The sequence below is a fragment of the Fundulus heteroclitus genome, chromosome 24, assembly GCF_011125445.2.
Source record: "Fundulus heteroclitus isolate FHET01 chromosome 24, MU-UCD_Fhet_4.1, whole genome shotgun sequence".
In the NCBI taxonomy this organism is placed as follows: domain Eukaryota; kingdom Metazoa; phylum Chordata; class Actinopteri; order Cyprinodontiformes; family Fundulidae; genus Fundulus; species Fundulus heteroclitus.
The window spans coordinates 13577457-13599359 of NC_046384.1; the positions used below are offsets into that span (position 1 = coordinate 13577457).

Sequence of the window (21903 nt, forward strand, 5' to 3'; positions counted from 1 at the left end):
AGGCGGGCTTTGAGTTTGTGTTTATTAACCCTAATAAACGCAAACTATATACAAATCAGAGGTGACACACATTCTTTAAATTGTGATGAAGGAAAGCGTACAGGTGCAGATGATCAAACATCACTTCACCACAGGATACAAATAAATATTAACAAGTCTATTATTGTTTTGAATATCCAAATGCTGTTGTTTTAGGGGTTTTTATACATTTTGTCTTCTAAGTAGTCAATTTTCCTTTTCAATTGTAGATGTACCAATGCACACCTGGCTAATAATAATCATTATAACCATCATAACAAATGAATGAAATAAATTGTTAATGAAATATAAAAGTCAATACTGAAATTGATGCAGCTTTTCATCCTATTGCCGTTAGCCGAGCACCACAGTCCTCGGGGCAAACCACTCAGAGATCAAGGATGAATACAGAGGTTTAGGCTAAATCTGGACAGGACATATGGGCTAAATAAGCACATATTTAATATTTAAGACTATGTTTAACTTATATTAAATAGCTAAATAAAGATGATGACTGGCGGGGGAAAATATGGTCATTGATGTTCAGTGTTTACAGGGAGCGGTGCTGTTTGGATCAACGTGTTTTAAACTGATAAGTCAGCGATTCTGCAGGAAGGGATCAATTCCAGTCCACCAGATGACGTCCATCAGTTTATATCTCAATATTCCAGATTTACGTTGTCAAAGGTTAGAGACGTGATGAGGTTAGATCGCTCTGAGAGGTCATCTTTTTGATTTAGGATGTCACCCCCTCCTGCCTGCAGACACCTTGGGAAGCTCCTCCTTCGTGGTTTGTGATCACGTCTGCTCATATTCTACCCAGATCTGACCCAAATTGTTCTGTCACCATCCCTGTTCACACTGCTGTACGTTTCCTAATTCAAATGGGGTCTCTGTTTTGTTTTTTACTTTTTATGTGTTTTTAAAATGGTCTTATAATACTTAATATTTGTATGTCTGGAGTTTTGCAGTGCGCTCCGTTTCAAAAACCCAAGCAAATAAAATCTTCATGATTGCTGTCGCAGTATTTCATTTGCTTTGCACTGAAAACACAAATGTTAATGTCGATTTCTGACGACCTAGACCAACACAAAGTAAAGATTAATTGTCACGGGGGAAGATAAGTTTATCATCCTCTTTACGATCAATAAATGTGGTCCACATGTTGGTAATTTAATCTCCTGATAATCCAGCGGTTCTGCAAAGGCCCCAGAGCACAGGTGTCAAACTCAAGGCCCGTGGGCCGAATCCGGCCCGTCAAGGTAAATTATCCGGCCCTTAAGAGCCAAAAAAAAGGCACTTCATGTCATAAAGTAGAGGCATATATCCTTTTAAAGTGTATAAAGTGGCTAAAACTGTGCCTCCTGTAAGTGTAACTCACCCCAATATCAACTTTTTTTGCAGATAAACTGTATAAACTGGGCCTAAGGGTGCTACTTTTATATCACTGTGCGTTTTTTTATACTTCTATGTGAACTGGAATGAAATTATGAAATGAAAAGTATCGTCTCTACACGTGCAACCGGCCCTTTTAATGACTTCATGACGCCAAAGTGGCCCCATATAGAAATGAGTTTGACACCCCTGCCCCAGAGCCTTTTTTTTTTTTTTTTTTTTCAAACATTAGGGAACAAACAGCTGGGTTAAGAAACTTCTCAGAAGATGTAGATGGAGCAAAGTTATCATAACTAATAAAAACTGATGTTCACAGACGGTCTCTCCCCAGTCTGACTGAGCTTGGGCTATTTTACAAAGCAGGAGGGGGCCAAGCGTTTTAGAAGAACTGCAACACATGGTATTGCAGTTCAAAGGGCAAGCGGGGGCGCTTTATGTCCGGAGGTCTCATAAATCCAACATTTTAACAAATCTAAATGTTCCTAAAGCTGTGGTGGTTTTCCTGAAACGTTTAATTGTCCCATTGAAACGAGCGAGCGGGTTTAGAGTCGCGGCTGACACGCTTGAAGCGATTTGCTTGTTTTGCTTTGGAGCCAGAAGCCATTATCTCCGTTCCGATAGAAGCTCCGGGACATCTCCGCGTCTTCCGCTCTCCTGATTTATTTCACCGTCGCGCTTTTAAGCTTAAGAAGACACATAAACTCTTCCTTCCCGGCTCGCTCTCCATCTCCCAGCTCACTACTTTCAAATCCGTCATCAATCTTCGCTCTCACGTGGGTGATGGGGCAGCGCCACGCGACGGTGGCTGAGCAAGCGGAGCTGGGCGATCAGCTCAGGCCGGGGACCTCATTTGTTTTGCCTGCAGAGGGCACAATAGCCATCAAGGTAGCGTAATTTGTCAGTCGGGGACGGGGCTGTAATGAAAAGGCGCTCGGATGGGCAGAGGTGCCCAGAGGTCAGCGGGATGGAGGCGTCCTGTCTCAATGAAGCCTCGCGTTGAATGAATGGAGCTGTCTGCAACCGGTATGAAAACAGATTATGAGCATCTGAGGTGGAACGGAGTATATTTATCGTGTAGTTTGAGGAGTGAGGAAAAAGCAATAAAAGTTCTCTTAGTTTTAGTAACTCAATGATTTAAAGCTGTCGCTGACGGTTTTTCTTCCATCTGCCTGTAGACAACAAGGACTATGACGCGTACCTGTCCTACACCAAAGTGGACCCGGACCAGTGGAGCCAGGAGACCCGGGAGGAGGAGCGCTTTGCCCTGGAGATCCTCCCCGACGTCCTCGAGAAGCATTATGGGTATAAACTCTTCATTCCAGACAGGGACTTGATCCCCACAGGAAGTAAGCTCTCTCTCATGGCGATGTCAAGTTGTGTCCAATGTCTTGTGGCTTGGTGTTGCTTGTGTTAGCTGTTGTCGGTGCAGTGGTGATGCCATGTTCCGCTGGCTTCTGTTATGCGTCCGTGCCGCTGCATAACAAAGACATGAAAAAAAGAGCACCATCGTTTTTTTTTTTCACGTCGACCGTTCGGAAGTTCAGCTATTTCTAACCGCAGGCTGAACCGAAGTGGATCAGTTGGCAAAAAAAATCAGCTTCGTCTCAGAAATGTTTCAGGTTTAAACGGCTGAAAAGGTCCGAATTTTACAATTAAAAGCAAACTAAACTAAACGTGGCTCCATTTCATGAGACTGGAGCTTTTAGATGCGTTTTTTTTTTTTTTTTTTTTTTGCTTTCCAGATCAGGTTTTCATTCACTTATTTCTTTCCTAATATTTAGGGGTTTAAAAACATGTAGCAATTATTCAGGTAACCTTTTAAAATTAGGTTGTGTAATCTTATTAATCTCTGATTGCACATTGGATGGTCATGGATAAAATGTCAATGTCAATATTCCTTTATTAGTAGAATTTGTTGCTAAATATTTTAAATATATATATATTTGTTTTTAACACAAGCAATGTTTTATAATAGGTGTTTAGAAATGAAAATGGGAGCTGCTACAAGCTACATTTGAAAATAAAATATTTGTTGAATATTTAAGAATCATAGGAAGTTGAAAATATTTCATTTTAGATTTTATTTTGCCTTTGATTTTTTTCTGTTTTATAATTTAATTGTTTTGGCTTTATTTTGTTTATATTTTACATCTTATCAACAATTAACAAACAGTATTTTCTGCATTTGAAATAACATTTAGATCTGTTTTAGGTTCAAACTTTTGTGAGTCTTAGATATTGTTTTTTTCCCCCCTTTTTTTCCTGTACAAGCTTTAAATTTACTCAAAACTGGACATTGTCAAATTGGAATAAGATGTCATCAGATTTTCTGGTACGAACCTCAATATCTAGGGACGTGATTGTTCTTTATAAAGTAATATTGTAAAAAAGGCAGATTCCCTTACAAATAAAATTCTGTTATAAACATTTGTATATATATCTAAGTCTGCCAGAATACTGACAAGCTCAGTAGGCTAAATCCTCTTAAGGCTTGAAATAAAATAATATATATATATATATATTTATTTATTTTTTTTTTTTTTTGATATTTTATCTATTATACTTCTCTTTCTCTTTTTTTTTTTTTTTGTTTCCAAATGCTTTTATTTCATGATTTCTTTTTCAAAACAGGATTACAGGTCTTATTATTTTTTTCAAATCAATGTTTTATACATGTTAACTATAGAGTTTGACAATTAGAATTAGTGCTCCATAATGAAGTTTTAGATGGTAAACATAAAACTTAAAGCCTTAAACCCACACAGATTCATTGCCAGCCTAATTTTGCGGAAAGGTTTGCAAAACAAGCAGGAAATGACAAGAATTCAGATGTAAATGACTTAAGTAAGACAAAGAGAACGGAGCTGCTGCACATGTGAAAAGACTAAATGGTGCGGAGACGTAGACGCAGCAGAGAGAGACAATAAAATACTAATTTTATAAAAAGTGTCAAATGAAAAATGTAAAGTTACAGCGGGTAGTTTTATCCTAGAGCTTCCTTGCTGATTCTGGTGTTTCTGCATCACGCCGTCCCCTTTTGTTGATCAAAAACGTCTCCTCAACTTCATGTATAGTGCTCCCCTGTAACAAATTCAGGAAGTCCAACTACAGCAACTCACCATCACCTGAGCCATACAGTAAAAACACTACTGTTTTTTTTATCCTTTGGGTTTAAATCTTTACAAATGTATTAAACCGATGAGTATTTTATTTTTCACACATTCTGCGGCTCGACTTCAAAGCTTGCAGTCACATTTCAGCATCGTATATTACCTTCTTCTTCAGCCGTTTTAAGCTACAGTTCTGGTCAGATGTTTGCATCCACTCATCAACAACATCATTACTTTTCGGGGTTTTACTGATTTATTTGAACCCTTTTTCTACGATAACGACAATAAAACACCCAGCAGCAATGGCGGCAGATGTTTATGATTAATTTTCAATCCACACAGAGTCTATCCTTTACATTCAGGCTCGAATAAAAATATACCCCTCTAATTTTAGAAATTGGTCCCCTTAGCTAGTTGCAGAGAAGCCACTTGTTGCCTTAAACGGGCTATTAGCAGGAATCTGGCTGGAGATTTGACCACTCTTCTTGGCACATTTGGTGGAGCTCATTTAAATGTGTGTGTGGGTTTCCTGCCACTAACTCTGCTCTTAAGCATATTCTCAATATGCCTGATGTCTGGGCCGTTCCACAAACCTTGACGTTGGCCCAACGTTATCCAGTTTATTCCCCTAGATTTTTACCAAACAGTTAAACATTCATTGGCTAAGCTAATTGACATCGCCTGGCCCCTGTTGGGCTTTTTGGTAATATAAAAACAGAATATTTGGCTAGGTTCAAAATGCAAAACCACATTAACAAAAGCAAGATAAAAGAATGAAATCAAATAATAAATGGTGGCTTCAGAGGAAACCGCTTTATTTTTTATTTTTAAATGATGCTTGTCAGTTTGTCGCTGTCTCATTAGACATCTCAGTCGGGTCCAGCGTTTGATCATCTATTTGGGAATTTGGAAGGAGACCTCCCCCTTCACTCTTTCACCTTTTATACGATGCGCCAGTCCCACTGGTAGTGAAACAGGCCGTCAGCATGATGCTACCACCACCATGCCTAAAAGTTGGTGCAGCTTTCAAGGTTTTAAAAAAACCTCGCCTTGACTCATTCAAGCATACTTTTGGTCCCATGTCAAACTTTGTCTCGTCCTAAAACCTTACTCCAGAAGGTGTTTGGTTTGTTAATGTAAGCCACTCTAAGTTTCAGTCTAGCTTGAAAGCTAGAAAGCTAGTTTGAATTAAATTACTGATAGCTATGGTGGGGTCAGAGGTTGGGTATCCTAACGGGACAACGATTCCAAACAAACATCAGTCTTCAGTTGATAAAGCAAGCAGTAATTATGCTTTTGACTTTTCCCAAAGACTTTTCCCAAAGTCTTATTACTAATTTGGTTACAAGCTTGAATCTATAAGAAGAAACCCCACAATATAAATGAACTCTACCAATTCTTCCTATTCCAACAAGATCTTTGCCAGAGGATCGTTGACTAGGAAAAGCCTTTTATTTAGATGCAACCTGCCTAAAGGGTAACTCGCCCCCAAATCAACTGTTTTTGCCAATAAACTGTTAACATGGGTGTCTTATAGTACTCTCTACATATCCTGGTCATTATTTTTTGTCTAAAACATTTGCTTCTGTGATAGTGTGGCGCCCTCCTAGGGTTAAACTGTGGTCTTGCATTGAATCGCTATTGGTTCAAATGTTTTTGTGACGTAATTTGGAGAAACTGATGTCAGTAGCACTGCCGCTGGGTATATGGCAAGCTATTTTAACATTAAATCAGTGAGTTTAACTATCCAGAATTACCATTATAGATTCTTTTAACGTAATTTTAACTAGCCGTAATATCACCCTGACTTGTATGAATTTTGAGTTAAGATATAGCTCATGTCATTCTGACTAGTCAAAACTAAATTACAGATAGCTATGATGACATACGACACGTGAATGGCAAAATAGTTTTTCTCTTAGTCTGCAAAACTGAATTGCAGATATCTGTAATTAGAGCTTTGACCAGTCAAAATCTAATTACAGTTATTGTAAATAAGAGTTTTGACTTGGCAAAATTATGTTGCAGATATTAGTAATTAATATCCAGTCTAGTGTTGTCTAGAGTCGTCTCACAGCTCGTCCTGCAACCCGCCCTGAAGTCACAGCAAAAAGAGCAGAGCTCAACCACACTCTGTTTCCTTATTGCAACAAATCTTGCCTGAGCAAAGCTGTCCGTGACCACACCTAGATTACAAAGCAGCAACTAAATATGATAATATATAGTTGGACCGATCCTGTCCTCCACTGCCTCAGCAGCACCAGCTTCAGGCATTGCTGAGTCAGCGTCTTGAGCCAGCAGCTCAAACTAATAAGGCTCTGGCCCGCTGGGCTCCACAAAAAGACTCCCTCAACCTCAGGTGACGAGGGGAACTAAAAGTCCTCCAATCAAAAGACCGAACTGTGGCGTAACTGCCAGAGTAACTCTTCTTGCTCTCCATGATTCAATATGGCTAATCAAGCTAGCTTCCCACATCCTGAACACAGACCCCCCACCCCCCTTTCCCTCGCATTCCTGCCCACTTTGGAGTTTTTCCTAACTAGCTGCAATAGGCTTTTACATGAGGGTGAGTTACACTTTAAAGACAATTAACTGAACATTAGTGAAGGTCTATCTGTATATATGAACATGTGTGTGTGTACACAGTAAATTCAAACTACTGCATCGTTTTGGTGTATAATAATTTCACCTTTAAAAAACAAAACATGGTCAAAACGCATCATTTAAAGCACAGAACAAATAAAAATGGTGTCCTGGATGACTGTGTGGAAACTTCTGACCACAATTATGTATTTTTGCAAAGTCACATTATAAATACTATAAACATGAAGATGAATAAGTAAGCAGCAACTGCTGCACCTAAAGTAAAAGATCCACTGAATAGCAAGGAAATATATCAAATGTGTACGATAGAGACTATTTCCAGCATGTTGGACTGAAAGTAACCTCTATTACCGTTGAAACATAATCAGCAGAAGGTGCAATCCTGCTGATTAGAGTCCATATTCCTGATCCAGCTCTGCAAAGACTCTGCATCTGCATGCTGCTATGTAATGGTGTCAGCTGCACATTACAAAATCTCTTTATGCATGGATATTAGTGCATGTTGTACCATAGCGTATTCCTAATGGAGCATCTCACCATGCCCCGTGCTTATCTTTGATTAACTCAATACACAGATGAGTTTGATAATATCATTATGCTGTTAGCCTCCATTTCAATACTTGCATCTGCCTGTCTGCCCCGCACATGCCGCCATTACTAATTACGCGTTCTGTCGGTGGCATTGTGCCAGGGTTATAAACTGAATCTGTTTCTGTGATGATGTGCTCGCAAACCAGGGGGGGACTGCTGTAATATGGGAAAAATGGCATAAAAATGCAAGGACCGAGAGGAATCTCTACAGCACCACAGCTGCCACCATTACAGCTCGGTGGTGCCGCTTTCTGGTTTGTTGTTGCCATGCGTAAGCAATTCAGCACCCATTGTGAATGTATTAGCATCTGAACAGTTCACATAACACAGGATAAGGCAGAGTTATAAACTGAGTTTGGCCTTTTTGGGAGTTCAGCCTGTGTCAACGGTCGATCTGTGCATCGATCTCCGCAGTGCAATAGATTATCTTTGCAGCTCTGTGGAAAATTCATCATCTGGATCTGATGTACAGTGGATCTCAAAAAGTTACACATCCCCGGTAAATTGCAAGTCTTTTGTGACCAGTCATTTCAAATGTTTTTGCACATACAATCTGATGTTTGTCCTGTACAGTTTAACTGGCAAACCATTTATAAGAGGAAAAAGACAATTGAAATACCCAGAGCCTCGAACTAATTATTTAAACCACTCTTTTGATTCAGTTTCAGCATTCAGTCTTCCTGACTTCACACGCGACATCAATTGTGACGATTCTGAGGAACCTGAAAGAAGGTTCAATTCAATGGTGACTTTTACTCATTTGAATCCTTGAGCTAAAGCCGTAGTTTTCAGAGATGCTACAGAGGATGAAGATGATCTTCGGGTTTAAAGGTATCAGTCAAGAGAGGGATACAGACCTAATTAGATGGCTTTAGACATGCAAGCCATGGCACAGTGAGTGCAGTCACCAACGATGTGAAACAACACTGAGATAACAAAAGCTATTTGAAAAGTAAAACAGAAACCTTCTGGTGGGTGGGGTTGCCAAAAAGCAACTGTTTTTCTTCACAGCCTGACAAAGTCTGGTATTTATTTTAAATACTGTCCAGGTATGGAGAAGTGTGGAAAAAAAAAACTGACAGATGGGAAAATGTTTGGTTTTCCACATCTTCGGAAAAAAATCACTAATTCACATTAAATTGAAACGCCTGAACCCTTTTATGTAAACATACTCCCCATCAGTTGTTTTGATCATTAACTCATTGGCTGAAATGCACAGTAGAAAAAAAATCAAAAGCTAAATTTCATCAGCAGTTGGGTTCAGGTTGAACGATGACCAAGTCAAGATGTGAGAGGCAGATACTCCTGATAAAAACACCTGGATGCTGAAACAGAATCAACGTTTTATCAGTTTGAGAGTGCTCTAGCTTTTTCAGCCCGTTTTTTTTTCAGCTTTTTAGTAACAGATTTGTTTGTTTTTCAGTTGACTTTTACTGGATAAATCTCGTGTATGTGGAGAAGGTTTTGAAACCACTGATCATGATCTGACTCTATCATTACAAAAATATCTGCTCATTTCCCCCGGGGTGTGTTTACTTTTTCAGAGCCCGTGTACCAGCAGCATTCCTCGAAACAGCATAAAATCCTGGCTGAACTCCAGCCACCTAAATTCCTCTGCGTTTTTATGCTTCATGTCCCATATTAAACTGGAATAAACTGGTCAGTGCGATTATCAAACAATCGCTGCCATCTCTGCACCAGTGGATAAATGCAGTTTATGCCAATGTGTCCCCACATTTCCGTAACTGTTTTCACCTGCTCACAAATCTTCTGAACTCACTTTGAATGTAAATATCTATTGTTTAGGTTTCACCAATGATCATTTCCAGGATGACACAAGACTACTTAGAGGTACTTTTTGCCCAGATTCTTCCCACACGTGTTAAAAAGAAAAAAAACTCACATGAAATCTCCTTTTAACCATTTTTTTGTCTGCGTTCAACATGCTTTGACTGATATTGGTGATATTAACTGTCTCAAATAGTTATGTTAAATAAAAGTCTTATCCAGAACAATACATACATTCCCTGAAAGATCCAACCTATTGATTAAGGTGGTAACACATAAACTCAACTAAGCAACCAATGATTGGCCTATAAAAGATATTTTGCAGGTTTTGCAAAGTATATATTGTGCAATCCAATAGTAAATTAATTGATTACAATGTCTAAATTTATTGTATGCATCCCACCATTCTTTCCCTGATTTTTATCTCATCTTTATGAAAATCAACATGAGGTGACTCAAAGAATGGGTGCTGCTCACGTCTCCCTTTGGAGCAAGCGTTGTAGCTACTGTGCCAGTTTGTACCCAGCAGGGGGAGTTGGTTCACTCACTTTTTAACCACTGATCATTTGTAGTCATTTTTTATTTTAAACAGTGTACTGCTGAGAGATTTGATTGTTTTTTATTTTGTTTGTTTTTTTACTGAAATAATATCCTGAAGGGGTCCCAAGCCATCGTGTTTTATAAGATTCAATGGGGCATCATATAGGCATCAGAACAAAATCTGAAGAGTAGAGAGTAATAGAAAGTTTTATATTAGTATGCAGTTAAATTGCACATGAAAGCTGAAGATTTAGCTCAATAACACATGAGAACACTTAACTACAAGGAAAATTAACTGAGGCACAATGGTTTAAGTACATGGACATATTGGGCGAAGCAACAGGTTAAGCATTAGAGAACATGCCGTCCATCTTTGCTGTCAGACAGTTCAGTTTAGATGAATTTAATGTAAAGAAAAATCTGATTTAACAAGGAAAACTAGATTGCTGGTGTGATGGAACCAAAGATTCAGAATTAACAATTAGGAGATCGGTGGTCTTCATTTAATCAGCATATTTATCGGATCCTTGCAATGGAGAACACATCCAGTCTTTGGAAGGTGTTCAATCTGTTCCAGTCAAAAAAAAGGAAAACACAGCCTTTTTAACCATCTTGTTTTCCAGCAATGGACTCCACGGGCCAACTCCTCAGATCCTCTCCCTCTCTAAGACTAAACAGAGACATGACTTAGGCCTTCAGCGAGGCAAAATAGATTGAATACTTTTATCAAGACATCATAAACCAAGGCTAGAATATTCCACAGTAGTAGATTAATTGGTGTCCCCTTAAAAATAACCAAACTTCATAAAACCCATAGCACTTTGAGTGCACACAATATTTTTGACCTGTTGTGTGAATGCTTTTGCATCATACAGGGTTAATTCTTCCATTCTGCAGTTTGTGAACCATTTTGTAACCCATGCCTTTCCATAATGAACCTGTGAACAAAACGTTACATCCTACTTATGTAACGTTTCTGTTTCAGTTTGGTGAGCACAGAGGTGTTTAATCATCAATATGCTCCAATTTCACCTATCCTATAATTAAATTGTCTGTGAAATTTTAATTGCACTGTATATTCAGTGATTGTTCTGGTTGCCATTGACAAAATGCCGAGTTGTTAATTCCATCCTAACTTTTTCTTTCCTTCTGTCTTTTCTTCTTTGTGTTCTTTTATCCATTCTTGCTTCGTTATGTCCTTCCTTCCTCTCTTCCTCCCTTTGCTTCATTGATACTACTAATATATATATATATATATCTTTTCTTTGTATTTGCATTCATTTCCTCATTCCCTTTGTCCTTTTCTTCCTTTTTCATTTGTTATGCCCATCCATTCATCCATCCTGTTTTTCCAGGTCCCAGATTTAAAGCCTACTCACTGTAGAAATATTGGCCATAAATTCAGAGTCAAACTTGTTATTTTAGATTTTAAACTGAAAGTAAAAGACTGAGACTTTGGTAAGTCAAGTCTAAATAGTCTAAAATTATGGCTTATAAAATGTGTAGAAATCTGAGCCAACAATATCTGAGTGACTTTCTCCTAGTAGATGTTATTTATTGTAGCCATGTGATCATATTCCCCTGCTGTGGACTGAGTAGATGCTAGAAAATCTCAGCTGTCAATAAGGGTACAAAACATCTCCATGGCGGATACGAAATGCCACTTGGTTAGTACAAGCACTCACTTTGCAAGGAGATTAATTTCATACCTGGAAAAAGTCAGTTATGAAGGGTCTCTGCAGACCTTGATGACGTGGGAAAATAAAGTAAAACATCTGAACCCCATGTGTAGCAAGAAAAGAGAAGGATTTACTTAAGGTGCAAATGGGTAGGACTTGTAGCAGTGCATGCAGAGCAACCATAACCACTCATCATAGCAATGTGAATCATTAACATGCCAAAGATATACACCTAAAATACTTAAAGCTGTAAAATAATAATAATAAACAACATAAATATTGGGAAACAACACGTATTTGACACCAAATGTACAGAGCACACTAGAATATTGTTCAGATTCTTCGTCCTGATGATTTTATGTAGCCTAGCTAGCCATATGTCTCCACTCCTCCTTTTAAATAAGTTTATTTTTCACAATCCAAGCTATTTTACCTATGGCAGTTATGACATTTTTTTACTTGTATATTTTGGACAATTTGACGTTGCAGGAAAACCCACTCCTCTGGAACTGGCTAACCGTTAGCTGGCTAACCATTAGCTGGCTAACTGTTAGCTGGCTAACTGTTAGCTGCTACCAGCGCTAATGTTGGAGCATGTTTTGTAGCTTCAATTTAGGATAAACTAAAGAGCTGCTTCACGTGTTGGAATCAGTCTATGCCCATTTGATAACTTAAATACTTAAATACATACTTTTTATACTACAAATAGATTTATAAAAACCTTAATTTTATTTCAGAAAACTCAAAAATTAAACATTTTCAGAATTTATTATTTATTGGCTTTAAGACCAACTTGGACAAAACAAACGCTCACCACCATCTGAGCACCAGACAAGACAAAAACTGTAATATACTGACAAATTATATCTGGACTGAATACGCGAATTGCGCATTGCATTTGCACATGTACGAGTCACACAAGTTCGAAAATTTTGGCTACCAAACAAACTGTGGATTTTTGTGGAGTGCAGGTAGCGGACGTGAATATAAGGCTCACAGGTGTTGGTTTTAAGGCTTTAAAAGCCTTAATATAAGTGCTGTATAATGACCATAGCATTTTTTACCACGTTCAGCTGCTCCAATATGGATTTTATAGGCTTTAACGGTGGCAGAAAATAAACATTTGCAAAGCTCTACCAAGTTCACCCAAAGACGTAAAGAAGAAATGTGGTTGTAAACCTCCGTTCACTTTTCACAATTTCCTGACAGAAAAGAAAGATCTAGACGTACATAAAAGATGGACTAAGATTGCAAGTTTATTTGCACACATTTATTTAGTCTAAGCTTCATCTTTATGCAGGCTATCTAATCTTGAAACCGATGAGGCTGTCAGGCTGAGTGGGGCTGCCCTGTAGGCATTCGCCGACAGAGGAAGAGTAGGAAGAAAGAACATAGAATCAGCCCGACAGAAATATTATCTCGCCCACTGTCACTTTCTAAATAATTCAAATGTGTCCAGGAATAACAGCGAAAAGCTGATAAATATAGCAGATGAACGCTCCGTGTCTAAATTAGCAGGACCATATGCCATAATATCACTTGACTCACGTTAATGTGACCAAAACAACACTTTATTCAGGGTAATTGGGTTTTAGCGGATTAGTGATTACAGAAATAACAAGGTTTACAGTACATCATAATGCTTACAATATATTCCTCTTTATCAAACACAGTAAGGTGTGCTGTACAAAAACGTTTTATCATGGTCTGATGGGATGTGCTGTCAGCACATATCCCCGTGCCCACATGGCGCTTCAGAGGTGCTTTGGGTCACAGGACCACCGCGGTAACCCTAGAACCTTCTTCCAGCCCCTTCACCCCTCACTAAAGAAAATACCCATCTCTCCTTCACCTCAGTGTGGCTTTCAGTCCCCCTACCCATCTCTTAATCCGCTCTTTCTCTGCTCTAGTGCGACCTACACCTCCAGCCAAATCAGTGTTTTAAGCACTTAACTAAGCTTAAATTTAGTGTCCCAGCTTAAGACAGAGACGGTGTCCCTACAGAGGACAGACGGTGTCATTTGACAGTCTGTGTCTCAAAGAGAATAATTGTTCTCTTCATTTTTTGCCGCAATCTCTGAATGTTGTTTGGTAGCCAAAAAAATAACTTACCCATAATGCATCACACAAGGAAATCTGCAACTCGCTTATTATTCTTCGCTGATCATAGATTAAAGTCTGTGATTTGTGAGACCTTTATTTGTGAAGAGAAAGAAAAGAGGATGCTTAGTAGAGTTGCATGACACATTGAATCATAATATCCATTTGTGCAATATTGCATTGCAAAGGACTGCTTGTTAGGATATTATATTTCAAGGGCCATGCCAATAATTTATTTGCTCTGCTCTTGATGCTCACAGTGGATGTTTATTTTCAGTGCCTAAGATGCAAAAAGACAGCAAGATTTGTGGCAATATTGTGCAATTTAATTAGGATATGTCAGATTTTAATTGATAAACATATTATTTTAGTTCCAAAGAGGAGGAATTCAATTTATGAAGTTATCAGTGGTTGGCAGACGGCATCTAGAAACAGCAAATTAAAAAACAAAACAAACGAAGCCCCTCGTCATTAGCTAGTGTAGAGTACACATTAATAATTTTCTGTTTTTTTATTCTGAGCTGCTACAAAGAAACCCCCAAAGTGAACTGGCTCACGCCTTCAAGTGGAGTCTTAGCCTCAGGGTCCTGCTGAATTACCGCATGATGACCAATTACCAAACAGCAAAGAGACTGGCTTGTCACGTTGAGGTAAAGGGCAACTTCAAACCCAAGTTTACTCTAATCGAGCTTCTCTCGTTGGGTGGCCTCAGGCGCCGCGTGACAGAGAAAAAGCAGTTCGCTCTCCGACATATGCAGAGCAGGGAGGGGAGGGAATGGGGCACTGGTTGGTCTGAAGACCAGCAGGCACACCAAGATATTACCCAGAAAGACGGAGGCCGCTTAATCCTGCCTACCTGCTGCCGACCTGAAATTGTGCAGGGGCAGAGAAAGACTAAAACCAAGCTTTAGGCGCAAACATGCTCCTGACACTCAGGGCGGGATGTAGAAAGCAAAAACAGTCGCTTTTGCTGTAAGACGAGGCATGCATCAGCAGTTGTAGCACAGCGGGAACTAATGTAAACCCACGCTGTACTGAGCTATAGGTGACAGGATTATTCAGTGGCACATATGACTCGGTCTTTAATGACGCCTCGCTGCACAATGCAAGCCAATTTTCATTTTTGAAAGTTCCAACCTTGAGTTTTTTTGGTTGGAATAAGTATCTTGTTTAGAAACAAGTGTCGACAAAATGACAAATTATTCCTTTCAGCACAGTCTCTATTCTTGTGCTATCTTCTCTCTAGGACAAGAAGTACAAAATTGTCAAGTAAAAGGAACTCGAGGGCCAAAAAATTAACACAATTTTTTTTAAACCAAAATTTTTTTTATATTTTTTACCATCTCTAAATAATATGATCAATTTAAGTAAACATTAGTCAGATTTGTTTGTAGGAAATAAATGTGGAAATCATTGTAGATCCAAAATTTAAAAAAAAAGGGGTTTTCTCATTTATTTGATGGTCATCCAGTTTGCTAATTATTTTGAATAATTTGACTCTTTAACAATAATAAATGTAACTCTTTTTGGTCTAGCAATATAAGTACGGTATTTGGGTCAGTTCTTTGAAAACACCATGTAATTAGCCAATTTCGATAGTTGAATTCAAAGCAGATTTTAATGCACCAGAGTCTGCATTTGAGTAATTAAATGTCATTGGATAGATGTTACTAAATTAAAGAGAATATCAAAAGTGTGTTAATTAAGAGATGAATACTTTGTGTTGTACTTAACATTTTAACTGGATTTTAACTTTTCTGCAATAATTTTGCACTAATTAAAAACTAAAATCTTCCATACCAAAAAAAACGTAAAAAAAACAAAGTAACTGGACTTGTTTTCCGTAGTTAAAGACGTTTCGCTTCCTCTCCGTAGTCTTCAACTACGGAAAACAAGTCCAGTTGCTTTGTTTTTTACTTTTTTTGGAATGTTCATGATCTGGATGACTGAGAATCTTCACGAGCATAAAATCTGCATCAGACACCAGGACCAAATCTTTCTTGAAATGCAGTTGAGCCGCGCTTTGGACAGGCCTGGTTTAGATCATTATCCAGCTAAAAGACCCAGCTGCCAGCCTTTTCCCAGTTTTTAGGTAGATGCAATCACTTCCTGATTCAAGATATTCACGTATTTCAAACGGGCCATTTCGCCACGCTCTAACAAGACTCCTATTGCCTTCAGAAGAGAAACAGGCCCCCAGCAATACAGATCTCCCCACCGTACTTGTCAGTGGCCATGAGCTGCTCTTCCATGTAGTTATTCTTTGTCTAATTCTATTTGTTGGAAGGAAAAAAAAAAAGTTAAATCTCCTGACGAGAGTGAGTGGGTCAACCTTACTCAAATTGAATTAAGAAATGTGGGCTTTACAGAGGAGTTTCAAAGGCTTGAGGGTCCAATCAGCTCTTACTGGTAAAGTTAGGCTGTTTCACAGATCTGGTGTCACCACTGAGAGGTTCAGAGGATTGATATTGTCCACACAGTAAATTTGTTAACAGCTATTTACTAAATTTGCCTATATTCCCCAACCAATACACGAACTAGCGTCATACGTTGGATTTAGACGTTTCCGTGTGAGGTTATGCTACTGCAGTGAAAGATTAATTCATTTCAAGGGTCACTCATCTTTATCTAGGGGTGCCAACAAGTGTGTCGTGTCTGTTTTTTATTATTACCATTTTAAATTGCATTAAAAATAGATTTCTCTCCAAATGGTCTGATCATGTACACAATCTTCAGCTAATCTTAATAAGACTTGTTTGTTTGATAAAGGTTTGATGAAGAGCAGCTTTATGAGAAGTCGCTACGAGGCCAAAGAGAGTTCTTGTAGCCTGTGTGATAATGTATTTTTTTTTGTATATGTATTAGTATAGTTTAAAGTTAAATCTGTTTTAGACGAGGAGGCAGAAATGATCAAATGCTTTTGAGTTATCTATCGAAGTGACGACTGTGTCTCTGTCCTGGTGGATGCAGCCTACATCGAGGACGTGGCCCGCTGCGTGGACCAGAGCAAGCGCCTCATCATCGTCATGACGCCCAGCTACGTGGTGCGGAGGGGGTGGAGCATCTTTGAGCTGGAGACGCGGCTGCGCAACATGCTGGTGACCGGCGAGATCAAAGTCATCCTGATCGAGTGCGCCGAGCTGCGCGGCATCATGAACTACCAGGAAGTGGAGGCCCTCAAACACACCATCAAAATGCTGACGGTCATCAAGTGGCGCGGGCCGTCCAGCAACAAGCTCAACTCCAAGTTCTGGAAGCAGCTGCTCTACGAGATGCCCTTCAAGCGCATGGAGCCCCTCAGCATCTCCCACGAGCAGGTGCTGGACGTGAGCGAGCAGGGCGCCTTCGGCGAGCTCCAGACTGTCTCCGCCATCTCCATGGCAGCGGCCACCTCCACTGCCATGGCGACGGCGCACCCGGACTTGCGCTCGACCTTTCACAACTCGTGCCACACCCAGATGAGGCAGAAACACTATTACCGTAGCTACGACTACGACCTGCCGCCCGGCGGCACGCTCCCGCCGCTCTCCTCGCTAGGCAACCAGCACACCTACTGCAACATCCCCATGACGCTCATCAACGGACAGCGGCCGCAGTCCAAGTCGCCACGCCAGCAGAGCATGGAGGAGGGCCACGCCAACAACGCCATGCTGCCGCTGCTTCCCAGAGAGACCAGTATATCCAGCGTCATCTGGTGACAGAGCTGGCGCCGGGCGGGGCGGACTGCGGATGCGGAGGACGTCCGCCGCAGGGACCGGGGGCTAGCCGGAGCTGGACGGACGCTGCTGTCACATTTGCACCAGGAAACAACAGGTGGGGGTGGGGGGAGGGGACCTTTAGCGGACACACATAGTGGACAAAACCGGAGTTGGACAAGGTGGCGGCACCAATTTCTTGTTTTGTTTTAGTCTAATAAGAGCTTTTATTAAAACTGAACATCAAAAGTAAAGAAAAAAAAAAAGACGCAAGCTGAACTTTTTTTTTTTTTTTTTTGTATGCCTGTAGAAACACTCCCGTAACACAAGCCAACACCTGTCCTAATTTACCGCGAGAGTGGAGGAAAACAGGGTCCTGTACATACCGTTTTCTAATTCTTTGTAGCAACAGTGTTTTTTGGGGACTTCTTTCTTTCTGTTTCTCATCGGTTTGGGAAATCTTTTCTTTTCCTTGTTTGTTTTCAGTTTGTACTAAAGTGAAGCGATGGCCTGTAAGACGTGTTGGTAGAAACTGTTGTTACCTTTATCCTAATTTGTTGGCTGGTGTAGTTTCTAACGCTTTCGGTGGGTCTTTATTTCTCGGGGGGGGGGGGAGGCGGGGGGATGGCTTCGAGTCACCGCCCTCGGAGAGAGGAGTGAGATGTTAGGGTCAAGAGTTTGGGCTCAACCAGAATATGCAAAATTTGGAGTCCAGGTGACGGGATAACGCTGGGTTTTCAACTCCGATCATGTCCGAACGCTTTTTTGGGGGGAAACGAAGACTATGGTGCTAGGCTTCACATCTCTATCTCTCACGGCGACGTTTCCTTTTGAAGAGCAACCTTGCTATTTACCTTAACAGAAGATTATATCACTGAAAAGTAATTATGTGTATTATTTTATGAAAAAAGAAAAGTATATTTTTGTAACTGATGGATATTTGCTCAGAGAAGTTCTATGTGTGACGTTTCTGAAGGAAGTGATTGGGGGAAAACGGATACGGGGGTGGGGAAAGGAAAACCAACACTGTTCCGGTGTGTGGAAACTGCTTCGCTCACACAAAATCAAAAGGGTCACTCATCTACGTCCGACAAACGCGAGCTAGAAGAACCTCCGGAGGGGGGGAGTTTTGACATTCTGGATCCACTCACAGCTCGGCGGACTTTTTTTTTCTATCACGTTTGTCAGTTTCATTGTCATTGCAGCAGCTCACCGCCAGTTTAATGGGGAGGAAGCTGTCGATGATGTCAGCGCGGACGAAGGAGAAAGCCATCGTCACTCCGCCCGGTTTCCACTACAGGACCAAACAAGGCTGTCCAGGGCTAACGCATTATCTCAGTCATCCATTTCCTCCTAAATGACAGCCCTGTTATTTGTTTACCATGCCCCTCCCCAGGTGAGTCGTGTCCCCGGGGAACGCTCCGTGTTTTTCTACCCGTAATGAGTCGGGAAAACGTCTACAGTGCCTTGAAAAGAGTTCATGCCCGCTGAAGTTCCGCGTTTAGGGCGACCGCAAGTTTTCATAAACGTATTTTATTGTGATGAAATTGCTAAGTGGAAGTAAAGATCCGAAAGGTGGGGCCTGGCATTTGGATTGGACAGCTTTTGCGCATCCGCCGAAGAAAAGCGCCCCCCACAGCATGATGCTGGCGCCACCGTGCTTCACAACTGGGGCGGTGCGTTCAGGGTGTTGTATGTTTTTTAGTTTTTTCGATCACACGGGGCTTCTTCCTATAAATCCATACTACCTTCTGGCGTGATGCTCCCAGATGTGCTCCCAGGTGTGCTCAGGGTCGTAGACATGTGCGTTGTTAGTTTTCTTCCAACTCCGACCGGCTTCCACGTTCCTGCAGGGGAACGCCGTCCCCTCAGCATGATGCTGCCGCTCCCATGTCTTCATGGAGTAATGTTCAAGGTTTTTTTTGTTTTTTTCATGGCCAAAAAGAGCCCCACCTCTACACTTTGGTTGTGTAGGACGTCGTATGGCCTTTTTTTTTTCCAACAATGCCATTTTTCATGACTCATATGGTTCTACTTAACAAATTATCCCACCTGAGACGTGGATGTAGACGTACTCACGAAGCAACCTTTGAAGGGAACTGGTTGTGCTGGATTTGGATCACAAACGCACACTTTTCAGATTTTTCTTTGGAAAAACAACATTTTTTTTCCACCCGCGTCACAATTATGCGCCAGCCAGCGTTCCCGGTGAATTAAACATGAGTTTGTGGTTGTCATGTGGAAAGGATTCAGAGGTGTGACCCCTTTTCCAAGGCACTTGTAAACACTTTTCAAGACTGAAAAAGATGTATATGACTAAATATTGACATAGAATTAACCTTTAAATTGAGATATATTTTAATTTAATAAAGCGTTAAAGGATATAAGGCGAGTCCTCTTTGAAACCAGTAGCCTAGTTTATAGCTACGATAGTGAAGCAACTTTAGACCAAAGCAAGCTAACGGAAACGGATCTCATCAACAAGAAGTCATTACCTTCCCATCCTGATGGGTACCAGTCCAGCCGTTCTCACGTCGCCTCAGATCCGTGACGATGGCCTGTTTTCTCCATCCACCTGCGCCACACACCTTTTCAGTTCCTCTGCGAACTAACTTCAGCAGCTCAGACGATTCATTTTGTGCCATGAATTATGCAAAGTGAAGAATTTGTAAGATCGTGAATGAAAAATTGTCCTTTCCCCTCTTCTAATGTTTTCCTTTTTTTTATTATGATTATTCTGTTGTGTAAGATTTGGAAGAAAAAAAAAGGCCTGGGTTGTTTTTTTTGTTTTGTTTTGTTTTGTTTGTTTTCCTGATAATTTATTTAAGTGTGAGATGGCACATTTGCATTTGAGATTTTTTTAATCAGAGCCTTTATTTGACACTGTTCCCTCCGAGGGAAAAAAGCAAACTACTGCTGCGTTCAGGAGCACCGTCTCTGAACAGAGAGCTCAGATATGGCAAAAGTGTAAATAAAACCTGAACAATATTAAAATGAAGACAATCGAGCCATATTCATGGGACCTGACGGTCGTTATTCACCTGGCTTCTCAGAGCGGGACCACTAATCCTCACCGGAGTTCAACTCCCCCCTGTGCTTTGAGAAGCTCTGTGAATACGAGGACAATAACACTTTGGTTCATGAGAAATACGAACATTTCTGGCGACGAGGCTTTGATTGGAAAGGTCATGATGATTACTATTAAAGAGAATATATAGCACAGAGTTATTCCAGGCACTTTCATGACTTCGGAGACGACGTCTCTGTTTTTTTCTGATTTATTTTCTATTCTGTATCTGCAATGTTCATTAAAAGAGATACTGTTATTAATAATAAAACCACATTTATGGTGAACGCATCTCTCAGTTCTGTGTACGCCGTGCTTGGAGAGAGAGTGAGAGTGATGTATTTATTTGGTAAAACATACCAACACAAGTAAACACCGGCTCTCTCTGGATTGCTGACGACGCAGAGGAGCACGCTTTTTTTTTTTTTTTTTTTTTGGCAGAGGGCCGACCCCCAACCCTACCAGCCCAGACCGCCGTAACTCTTCTGCTTCCGGAGGAAAACCTTGAAACAACGATCAGTAATTCTCCTCATTCCACTTGTGAGACAGAATCAGCTCGGCCTCGTTTTGAAACGGGATTAAATCGAGGGGTGGGGGGGGGGAGTTGCGATGCACTGAGACACGCTTTAAGACGCACGCCATCCTGATTGCTGTCCGGCCTCAGGGCACACAAACACTTTAAGCTCAGCAGCAGGGGACAAATGTGTTGTTCGTGTCGAAATTGCATATCTCTTTTATGTTCTTGAAGTGATGTCAAAGCGGTGCACCGCATCCCGAATTCAGTTTATTCAGAAAATTTGATTGATAGAGTTGTTTTTCATGAAGAAGGTTTCTTTTTAAAGTATTGGGAAGTTGAGTGGAGGGAAAACATGAGCAACAGTCAGTGCAGCCGTCTACCAGCAAGTTTGAGTCAACTTCAAGCTTATGCTGAGAAGTTGATGCTTATTTCATTTTATTGCAGGACTGTGAAAAAGTACAAAGACATGCTTCAATGATCATGGTATCAGTCCAGCAAGCTGTTAGGTGGAAGAGGAGAGACAACAGAACCAACAACAATGAAGGCGAGCTAAAAAAAAAAAAAAAAACCCTTGGTGTGACCTGGGCTTCCTTTAAAAAAAAGCAGACCACAGGTAGATGGCCCCTGTGCCAGGCTGCATCGATGCAGCAATTCATGCAAAAGGATTCCCGGCCAAGTGCTAAGTGCATAATCTGTGCAGCACATTCACATACTTTTTACCAGGTGGACATTTCTCACATGACATAACGGCTAACCATCAAAACTAAGAGAGTTAAGCTCTGGAAACACATCGCTCTGT

The 21903-nt window shown here is 40.5% G+C and overlaps 1 protein-coding gene across 1 annotated transcript in view; it reads left to right on the plus strand.

Moving 5' to 3' along the window:
* Positions 1–20874, plus strand: part of LOC105921525 (interleukin-1 receptor accessory protein-like 1) — a 203190-nt gene extending 182316 nt beyond the window's left edge. Inside the window, exons 8-10 of the mRNA XM_036128528.1 lie at positions 2589–2759; positions 9525–9569; positions 16796–20874. Coding sequence (XP_035984421.1) covers positions 2589–2759; positions 9525–9569; positions 16796–17523 — 944 coding nt within the window. The 3' untranslated portion in view covers positions 17524–20874. The remainder of the gene's footprint in view (positions 1–2588; positions 2760–9524; positions 9570–16795) is intronic.
* The last annotated feature ends 1029 nt before the right edge of the window (positions 20875–21903 follow it).